The sequence below is a fragment of the Eutrema salsugineum genome, unplaced genomic scaffold (assembly GCF_000478725.1).
Source record: "Eutrema salsugineum unplaced genomic scaffold, Eutsalg1_0 scaffold_3, whole genome shotgun sequence".
Lineage (NCBI taxonomy): Eukaryota > Viridiplantae > Streptophyta > Magnoliopsida > Brassicales > Brassicaceae > Eutrema > Eutrema salsugineum.
In genome coordinates, this window is record NW_006256756.1 from 10,606,484 (window position 1) to 10,617,549 (window position 11,066).

The 11,066-nt window shown below is 41.6% G+C and overlaps 1 protein-coding gene across 1 annotated transcript; it reads left to right on the forward strand.

Annotated features, from left to right (window-relative positions):
- Positions 1–5,953: 5,953 nt before the first annotated feature.
- Positions 5,954–8,068, forward strand: LOC18014476 (DEAD-box ATP-dependent RNA helicase 21). The gene has a single exon (XM_006397145.2). The coding sequence runs from the start codon at positions 5,978–5,980 to the stop codon at positions 7,922–7,924; it is 1,947 nt and encodes a 648-aa protein (XP_006397208.1). The 5' UTR covers positions 5,954–5,977; the 3' UTR covers positions 7,925–8,068.
- The last annotated feature ends 2,998 nt before the right edge of the window (positions 8,069–11,066 follow it).

The window sequence follows — 11,066 nt, forward strand, 5'->3', positions numbered from 1 at the left end:
CGGAGGACAAACAACGCTCAAGAAGAGGCATGCCAAGCTGTTTGAACCATTGCATCATTTGATCCACTTGGTAAAGAGCTTAAAAAGGGAAAAGAAAATGTGGTTGCTGACGCCCTTTCTAGACGTCATGCATTGATTTCAACGATGGAAGCAAAGGTCTTGGGTTTTGAATACATCAAAGACTTATATGGAGAAGATCCGGAGCTCAAAAGAAAATGTGAACTCCCATTGCATACAACCTCTTTCTCTCATTTGCTCTTTTTGCTTGAGGACAAGCAAAGGACAAGTGTGGGGGAGTTGATATGTTCATAATTTGCATCATTTAGGTTGCATAAATCATTCCAAATTATGTTTTATTTCATGCATTTTAGGTCCTTAGGGTTTGTTTTAGAATTTAGGAGATGCATTAGGTCCCAATGAGTATATTGCATGTTTTGAGTGTCTATCAGGTGAATATGGAGCTGAAAAGATGAATCCAGGAGGTGGAATGGTGAGCAAAGCTTGAAAAAAGTGGAAAATTGGGTCCTGGGAGATTACCGGCCATTCTCGCTGGCCAGGAAGGTTTTACCGGCCATTTCCATGTACCGCGGGAAGCTTTACCGGCCATTTTCATGTACCGCGAATCAAGTCTCTCGGCCAAAATCTCCGGGTGCAGACACGTTTCCGAAATCGCCCGTCCGGGGAACCTTCCGGTCAGATTCAGCTATCGGAGTCTTCATAAAGGTTGGAGATAATTGAGTCAAGAGTTCATAACAGTTGGAATCAAGGCATTTGGACCACAGAACTGAAAGATATGGTAATCGGAAGACGAACAGGTCTCCCACTCATTCCGGAGCAATCCGATACCCCTGAATGATCGCCTGTCCGGGGAGCCTTCCGGTCCGATTCAGACGGCGGGTGCTTCATAGAAGTTGGAGAGCATTGCATCACGGTCTCTTAGCAAGTAGAATCGTGGAATTCGGACGCGTGAGCAGAGAGATAAGCTTGTCGGAAGGAACCCCAGTCTCGCAGGTATTCCTGACCGAGCAGATCAGTTCTAAAGGATGCGAAGGACGGTGCACTTCCAGGCCGATTTAGTTTCCGGGTCCTTCATGAGAACCATAGAAATTTGAGTCTTCTTTCCAGAACGTCCAAGAGCATTCAATTCGGATCTATGAGCAGAAAGATACAGTCTCCGGAATGGACACATGTCTAGACGCCTCTCTCTAGTCGTGTACATGCACTGCAAAGATGTGCCCTCCAGGAAGCCTTACACTTCCCAAGCACCGAAGCTTTCTTCACCAAAGTTGGAGATAAATGAGTCCTCTGTCTTCTGCAACCAAAATCATTCAATTCGGACAAGTCTCATAGGAGTTACACTCTCCGGAATGCGAAGTGGTCTAAGCTGCTCTGGATGCTGCGAGTTGGAGAGGAAGGAGACCAAGCCGCAGCAACACTCGCAAATCACTCCGACTTGAGCCTGCGACCTAGGTGCAATAGAGACCAACCCGCACAGTTTGTACATTCCCCAGAAACCGCCTTAGCCCTGCGAGTTGGAGAGGAAGGAGACCAAGCCGCAGCAACACTCGCAAAACACTCCTACTTAGGCGTGCGGCTAAGACAAGGCGATTCAGGCTTCACAAGACAAGTCTTCATCTACTGCGACTTAGGTGTGCGACCTGGGACATACTGGACTGACCCGCAGGATTTCCACTTGACCCAACTGAGCCGGGTCAGTACCCAGTTTGTCCTGGGCTGACCCGGTCCATTAGCACTAGGTATATATAGTTTTTTGGGAGAAAAACCCAAGGGGATCATCTTCTCTCTTAGTTTTTCTCTAGTTTTCTTTCCTTTTTAGTGTAAAAACGTTTTTGATTAAGAGAGATCTCAAGGATTTAATCAATCTAAGTCTGTTTCTCATCATCTCATCATCTCATTTCTGCTTCTAATCATGATTAACATCATCTCTTGCAAAAGATTAGATGTATTCTTCATGATTAGTGAGTAGTCATCTTTTAAACTTCTAGGTGTGTAGATTAGGGTGCTTAGATGTTTGATTGGTGATGTTTAGGGTTTAGATTCTCATTCCATTTCCTTAGTTAGTTGCTCCTAATGCCAGATTTCCTTGGGAAAGTGAAATCTGGGTTCATAGGCATTTCATGCACCAAAAGTGTTTGATGAAATGCCTGAATGAGCTAACTTAAGGGTTTATGCCTTTTTCATCATGGGAATGATTTGTTAAATGCATGAATGACATATTAGAACTGTTTCTTAATGCTCATTGATTCATATTTCACAAATGATGATTTGGTTTGAAAGTGGATTAGTGTAGAGATTAATGCCTTCATGAGAGGATTAGTCTAGATTAGAGTTCTAAGTTGAAATGTTTGAGATCATGTGATTGCTTGTTATGTCTTTCTGTATAAGATTCAGTCTTCTTGGTTGAGAGATTGTTTGGTCACTTATTAGGCTTGATGCATTATGCTTGCTGATTGCTTGATTATATCTAATGGTTGTTAGACTTGATTAAGTGATTTGCAAAGGGATTATTGTCATGGGAATGAATTAATCTGATTAAGAAGCCTAGACTAAAGAGTAGCAAGTGTTGCATTATGTTCTTAGCATCATGATTCAATATCTAAAGCACCCTAATCAATGATCACATCTAGAGGTTTAGTTTTTATCATTTGCTTAATCACCATCATCTTGTTTTGTTTGCTTGCTTAGTTCATTAATCATAGCTTGTTTGTTTCTTGTTTTATGCTTTCTTGTTGCTGGTTTCACAAAACTCATCTTTGATAACTTGACTTAAGAACCTATCACATAAACTAGTGCCTAACTACCACACATATGGATTGACACCCCTTATACTACTTTGACAAGGGGACTGATAACCCATCTAAGGCTTTAAAAACCTTAGTTATCATTATGTATCCCACAAAGCTCACTGAGAGAGTTGTTGGTTCGTGAAGCTCACAGCGGTGGTCTAATGGGCCACTTCAGTAGAGACAAGACATTAGATATACTCAAGGAGCATTTCTACTGGCCACGCCTCAAGAGATCTGTAGAACAGTTCTGTTCCACTTGCGTGGTCTGTAAGCAAGCAAAATCAAGAGTTCAACCCCACGGTCTATACATGCCGCTTCCCATACCCACAATGCCTTGAGTCGACATCTCTATGGACTCGTCCTCGGATTACCCAAGATCCGGAACAAAGACTCCATATTTGGAGTGGTGGATAGGTTCTCCAAGATGGCAAACTTCTTGCCTTGTGCCAAAGTCAATGATGCGACGCAGATAGCTGATCTCTTTTTCAAAGAGGTGGTGCGTCTTCATGGGATCCCAAGAACCATCGTGTCAGACCGAGACGCCAAATTTCTCAGCCACTTTTGGAAGACCCTATGGAAGAATCTGGGAACAAAGCTGTTATTCTCCACAACCTTCCACCCTCAAACCGATGGTCAAACAGAAGTTGTGAACCGCACTCTTGGCACCTTGCTGAGAGCCATATTCAACCCCACCACGCCACTAGACCTAGCTCCATTGCCCCAATCAGAAGCCATTAACCTGGACGGAGTCCACAAGGCTGAGGTGATCAAGAAGCTACACCAGAAAGTCCGAGATAATCTTGAGAAGAAGAACGAACAATATGAAGCACAAGCCAACAAAAACCGCAAGAAGATAGTTTTTCAGCCAAGCGATTGGGTGTGGCTGCATATGCGACCAGAGCGTTTCCCAAACAAAAGGACCTCCAAGCTAGCACCAAGAGGAGATGGCCCCTTCAGAGTCCTTGAGAGGATCAACGACAATGCATACCGCCTATAATTACCAGGTGAGCTCAATATCTCACCGTCATTCAATGTCACTGATCTATCTCCTTTTGATGCAGGTAATGAAAGTACTGTTTTGACGTCAAAACCTGTTCAAGAGGGAGGGAATGATGAGGACATCCAGCCCAAGCCAGCTCAAGAAGTACCTTTTGTGCCTAATCTCCCAATGACACGATCAAGGTCAAGAGCTCTTCATGACAAATTTAACTCCTACGTGACAAAGGCCCTTCATGCACCCGATGATCAAGACCCAGACCGTTCCATCATGGACTTAGCATCAGGAGGATCTCATGGACTAAATACTCTAGAGGCCAGCCCAGGCCGTCAAGTTTTGATCGCGGCCCACGACAGCAACGTTCCAACATCGCCCGACTTAAGTCACACTCAAGAGAATCTCCAGCCCAACAAAGCTTCGGCTAAGCCCAAGATCGATTTCATTTTTGGAGCTTTACAAGAGTCCAAGACTGGAGTGACCATTTCTCTGTGCACCCGCAAGACTTAGGCCGCATAAGAGGCTACATTCATCAAAGGAATCAGAGAAAGAAGACACTTACCATAACCGGCTCATGCGCAAGAAAACTAAGGTAAGTCTTTGAATTGATTTATATCTTTTGACTAACATTTGCCTTGTTTTGTTTCGTGTGATTCTTTCTTATTTTAGTTGAATTCTAGCATTATTAGAGACAATGTAATCTCCTTTAATTTTGCACTTTTCCTTTTATAGTCCTGTTGCAATTGAGTCTTTTATTTTCTTGAGTCAAGCCGCTTAGACGTTATATAAGTCCCTTTACGGCTGTGTAATAATTTTTCACCTTTGATCATCAATAAAACTCAAATTTTCTTAAGACTTTCTCGTCTTTGTGAGCCTTTGTTCTTGTCGAGATAACTCCAAGACCAGAGAAGGAACCCTTGTCTTTGTATCACGGAAATTCCCTCCATCCGTGTGGTGAGACCTCAGCCGCCCTCAAACCATATTACCAGGAGTTGATGAGAGAGCTCTCAGCCAGCTACACCTCAGATCCCTGGCCGAGATACGAGTAGTCACTAGTGAGATTCTCCTTGTGCCTACATCAGGCGGGTAGCGTGTCGGTGGTGGCCCAATCGGTGTCAGATCAACAGATGTGACAGAGAATAGCTCTCAGGGTGGCGCGTTATGACCTGCCTCCGCTGGAGGTACGTTTTGGGTCGTAACCGTGGTTACCACCACAAGTTCTGTTGGAGGGACTCGAAGGTCTGGCCTTGCGGCAGTTTGGGGGCTCGATCCGACGATCGTGAGAATTCTTTGATGATTGGTTTGAATCCATTTTCTTGTTTGCAAATCTAGGATCCGTTCTTCATAAAGAAAATCTGATAAATTCTTACAGACGGCGCCAAAATGTGGTTGCTAAATTCCACACTAAAAAATTTGTATATAGTTTTAAGGAAGAAATTTACAACGATGAGCCACATTTGTCTTTGAATCGATCGAGTATAGACATGTATTGAAGAAATTGTATTTATATTGATTTAATCAGAGATGAATACATGATTTCTCAAACATAAAGAGTATAAAAAGATAACTGTAATGCTAGGCTTTTTCGAAGGAAGAGATATATGTTATTTGTGTGTCTCAAACTCCCTTTATACTTTTATTTGAGATTCGAACTGCTGCTATGTATCTCGGGCCGTGTTATACCATTTTCGTGATCTTCGTAACGGCTTCAAACTGGAATATATTTTTGATTTTGACCTTGACTGGATATCATAGCTTGGAGCACGCTTAGTTCGCACCTTTGAAGTGATATTTAGTTGATCTGCAAATGGTTTGATGGGCTAAATCCTACATTGTAAGCCAATATTTATTTATTTCAAATCTCATCATTTAAATATTTAAAATATAATTTTCTGCTGAGCTTGTGGAGCCGACCCAGTTATGAAAAATCTAATTCCCATAAGTGTTGCGTAATTGGGAAACAACAATTAAATTAAAAATAAAATAAAATAAAATAAAAAGGAAAATCAACGGATTTAACATATTTTGGTTGATGTACATAATTGTAAAGAAGGATAATTACAAATTATATTTTGTTTAAATATATAGTTGGTAGAATAGACAAAACAGGAACCTATATAAACAGGCTTTCCCCTCCTGCAATAGACGAAGCGAATACTCTGATTCTTCAGCAACGATGAAGCGATCAATCAACGAAGTTTTCAGATCGGTGAGTACACTCGATGTCGCCAATGGAAACCGCAGTAAGGACCGGGACCGCGACGTAAATCGGCACCGGGAGAGAGACAGAGGGCAAGACCGCGACAGGGAGAGAGGCAGAGGGCGTGACCGCTGTGAACGAGATCGTGAGCTGAATCGACGAATTCAAGATTGGGAGCGGGAGGAGGAGGCCAAGGCTCGGAAGAAGGCGCAGGTTGAGAAGTTAGTTGAGCGAGAGCGGGAGAAGGAACTCGACGCCATTAAAGAACAGTACCTCGGCGGAAAGAAGCCGAGGAAGAGAGTCATCAGGCCAAGCGACAAGTTACGTTTCTCTTTCGATTGGGAAAACACCGAGGATACCTCTACGGATATGAACGCTCTCTACCAAAACCCTCACGAAGCTCAACTTCTGTTTGGGAGAGGGTTTCGTGCTGGTATGGACCGCCTCGAGCAGAAAAAGCAGGCGGCCAAGCACGAGAGGGAGATGCGTAGGAAGGATGGTGTAGTAGAGAGACCAGAGGAGGCGGATACATATGACTCGTTGGACATGAGAGTTGATAGGCACTGGAGAGATAAGAGATTGGAGGAGATGACTGAAAGGGATTGGCGTATTTTCAAGGAAGATTCCAACATCTCTTACAAAGGCACGAGGATTCCTCGTCCAATGAGGAGCTGGGAAGAGAGCAAGCTCACTTCTGAGCTTTTGAAAGCTGTGGAGAGAGCTGGCTACAAGGAACCTCGTTCCATTCAAATGGCAGCCATACCTCTTGGACTGCAACAGCGGGATGTTATCGGCATTTCAGAGACTGGTTCTGGTAAGACTGCTGCTTTTGTTTTGCCCATGTTAGCTTACATATCTAGATTGCCACCGATGAGCGAAGAGAATGAGACCGAGGGTCCTTACGCTGTGGTTATGGCCCCTACTCGGGAGCTTGCGCAGCAGATTGAGGAGGAGACTGCTAAGTTTGCGCATTATCTGGGGTTTAGGGTGACTTCTATTGTTGGTGGTCAGTCGATTGAGGAACAGGGGTTGAAGATAGCACAAGGGTGTGAGATTGTGATTGCGACTCCGGGTCGTCTGATTGATTGCCTTGAGACGCGGTATGTGGTGTTGAATCAGTGCAACTACGTGGTTCTTGATGAGGCAGATCGGATGTTAGACATGGGTTTCGAGCCTCAGGTTGCAGGTGTGTTAGATGCGATGCCTTCAAGTAATTTAAAACCCGAGAACGAAGAAGAAGAGCTTGACGAAAAGAAGATTTACAGAACCACGTATATGTTCACTGCTACAATGCCTCCTGGGGTACAAAGACTCGCTGGCAAGTACTTGAGGAACCCGGTCGTTGTCACCATTGGTACTGCAGGGAATACCATCTCGGAACGAGTGCTTTGGATGAAAGAATCTGACAAGTTCTTCAAATTGCAGAAACTGCTCGACGAGCTCGGCGATAATACTGCAATCGTGTTTGTTAACACAAAGAAAAGTTGTGACTTTATTGCTAAGAATCTGGATAAGGCAGGATACCGTGTCACGATCTCACACGGTGGGAAGTCGCAAGAGCAGAGAGAAATCAGCTTAAGAGGATTCAGGGCAAAGAGATACAACGTTCTTGTTGCGACAGAGGTTGTAGGCCGTGGAATCCATATATCCGATGTGGCTCATGTCATAAACTATGACATGCCTAAAGATATAAAGATGTATACACACCGTATCGGACGTACAGGACGTGCTGGGAAAAGCGGTGTTGCGACTTCTTTCTTGACTAGAAATGATACTAGTATCTTCTATGATCTGAAGCAGAAGCTTGTTCAGAGCAACAGTGTGGTGCCTCCTGAGCTAGCGAGACATGAAGCGTCCAGATTCAAACCAAGAAGGGTTCTTGATAGACCCCCAAGACATAGTGACACAGTCTATATAAACTGAGTGGAGTCGCTAGGGTCTGGATTTGCTCTTGAATATGATAGTGAAGGAAGCAGTAGCAAGTGGGATAGTTGGAACTTGATAAACTTTTGAATTATTTACTGCTAGTTAATTATATTTTAGTATATCTTATTGCTTATAAACATTAACCCAAAAACGCATAATGCAGAGATTTTCTTTTTTGGCTAAACTACTATATGCAGAGTTGCAGAGGTTTTTTTTTTGTATTGTGCATACGCTTACAATGCATGTTGTTTAATGTTTTTTTTCCAAATGATTGTCATAAAACTTAAAAATATGCTAATTTTAGTTATCTTATATATACTAAGTGAATATCCATGCATACGCGCGGATTTTAATTTTGTTAGAGTTTTATAAATGATTTCATACTACTTTATATTTGTGATTGATATTTTGGTATAACTCATTGTTCAATGTTCAATGAAACCTCTAAATTGTTCTTGTTTTCTTTTATGTAAAGCAGTTTTCCTATAAGAAAGAGAGATAGCAGTTTTCCTATCAAAGTCTATTGTTTGGACGAAAAAATGTGTTTTTGAAAATTTTGTTAATCATTTTAGCAGCATCTAATAACATGGATCGACATGTCCTATCGTACGAATAACCCGTGGTCTAGACAGTATTTTGGACTCGCTTTAAAACAGAAATGAAGAATTATTTTCCTTTTTATCCCAAAAAAATATTACACAAGTCTGCAATCTGAACTTATTTGTATGTTGTTCAATTTCAAAACACTAAAGAAATGCATGATCAGTGATATATAAAACCTGCAAATAAACACATAACGATCCATTTAACTTTTCTTTAACTCTAGCTCTGCAAAGGTAAAAAAGAATTGGATTTACAAGCAGATGATGTGTTGTGTTTCCTCTTCCTGAAGACACCGAAGCCTTTCTCCCACGAATGGGAAATACTTCTAAAGTTTGTTACTTACTCTCCGACAACAGATTCATCCCTCGGTGGCAGCTTTGTCGACTTTTAAGACCCTCTCCGTCGAAATTGCTTCTGTGGCTTGGCTCTGGACTCATGACTATAAATCCCCGATCTGATCTTTCAACAATCAGATCTGAAGTCTCCTCTCCCTGCCTTCATTTCATGTGAGTGGCCATGGCAAAAAAGAATTTCGGCCTCGCTCTCTACTCATCGCTCAGACTCTCAACTGCAACTTCAATCTATAAATGCCGAAACCCAAGATTTAAGAGAGTTTTGAATTTTTGATATGAAGATTCAGAAAGTTATTCATGGAAAAAACAGAAACGTGAATGGATACCTAAGTGAATAGATAGCAAGACTTATGATCACCTCTCTCTTTTTTTTGAGGTTGACCTATAATAACCTATGATATATATTTCAGGTGCTTACTATTCTAATTGTCTGAAAATATTAGTTTCTTTAGACCACCCTTTAGTAACTTCCTCTACAACTAAGATAAGTGTGTCATACGACGATGGACATTTTAGAGGTTTATCATCTGAATTGTCAGATTTTGCTTAAGCCCATGAATGAGTTCAAACATGAATTATATAGGATTATAGAAAATAAAGAGCTGGAATTAATGGCTGAGAAGCCATAAATTAGAAAAAAAAAATCTCTTGTGCCACAAATGAGTCTGAGTGCCATAATAGGTGTGATATGCCCATTTTACCCTTAATGAAGGGAGATGATGGCATTCTTGAATTGTGATGATTTTTGGTGTTTTTTTAAAAAAATCGAGTTAATTGAAAATTGAAAATTGAAATCGAAATACCAAACCAACAAATCAATTTCGGGTATTATCAAAATTTCTGGGTATATTAAACCGAAAATTAGGGAAATCAAAATCTTCATCCCGCGTATGTAAACCCTAAAAGCTCAAACGAACACCTTTAACCCAGATATCGATCGATCTGCTCGAATCTTGTAAACTGTTGCGTATTTTCGTTCGTAGCGGTGCGCCGGCGTCCTCTGAAGTCGGGTTATTCTCCGTAACTCATTTCTCCTCCGCCATTTCGCTTTAAGGTGAACATATTCTGTATTTTGGGGATTTTTCAATTTTTCAATCGATTTGTCAATTTCGGTTTGTTTAGGTTGCACATTGGATAGTTTAGTTACTTATATAGGTTGATTTAGTTTTCTCTGTGTTAAAAAATGTAACGTGGTGCGGTAGAATCGATCTGATTCGAGCTGAATCGTACAAATAGTGAATCTGTGGGAAACGGGACAACTGGTACAATTGGTAACTGAATGGAATGGGACAACTGGTACAATAGGGATAACTTAATGAATTAGGAGAAGTGGTATAATTGGGATAACTAAATGAAAGGGGACAACTGGTACAATTGGGATAACTGAATGAAATTGGACAACTGGTACAATTGGGATAACTGAATGAGATATGTGGGACAACTGGTACAATTGAGAAAACTGAATGAAATGGGACAACTGGTACAATTGGGATAACTTAAAGAGATATGTGGGACAACTGGTACAATTGGTATAACTGTGAGTAAATTTTAATTTTCTGTAAATCATAAAAGCCTTTTTTTTTGTATTTATGAACAGAAGAGGATGAGCGGCCACACAAACATACATTTTGAGTATGGAGGATATTATTTTAAGGAAGGAGAAGAGTTTAAATGGATTTCAAGGAGTTCCATCTATGCTATATCATTTAAAACATCTATCGACGAGGTAACCTATTCGATGGTTGTAGATGGTATATGCAAGAAGATTGGGCTAAACGATAGTACGAAGAAGCTCAAGTTAAGCTACATTCCATTGGTAGCTAAGCCACGCAATGAGTCACGTATTGTTGATGATGGTGATGTGTATGTCTATCTAACAACTCTGGACAAAGATGGACTTAGATCTGTGTTGAATGTGGAGATAATGGAAGATCAGAGTGATGAGCTAGCAACAGGGGATAATATGCTTGATATGAGGAAGGGATGACTACTTACACACCGGTAGAAGCAGGGAAAGAACAGAATGAACTTGCTATTGTGGCCGTGGCAGAGACTGAGAAACAGATGGTGATCGATGATGTTGTTTCAAAACCCGGATGATCCATGCACATGTAGAGCCTGCAGAGGATATTATTGGATGAGGATGGATCACGTAAGAAGCCTGCAGGGCGAGAAAGAACCCA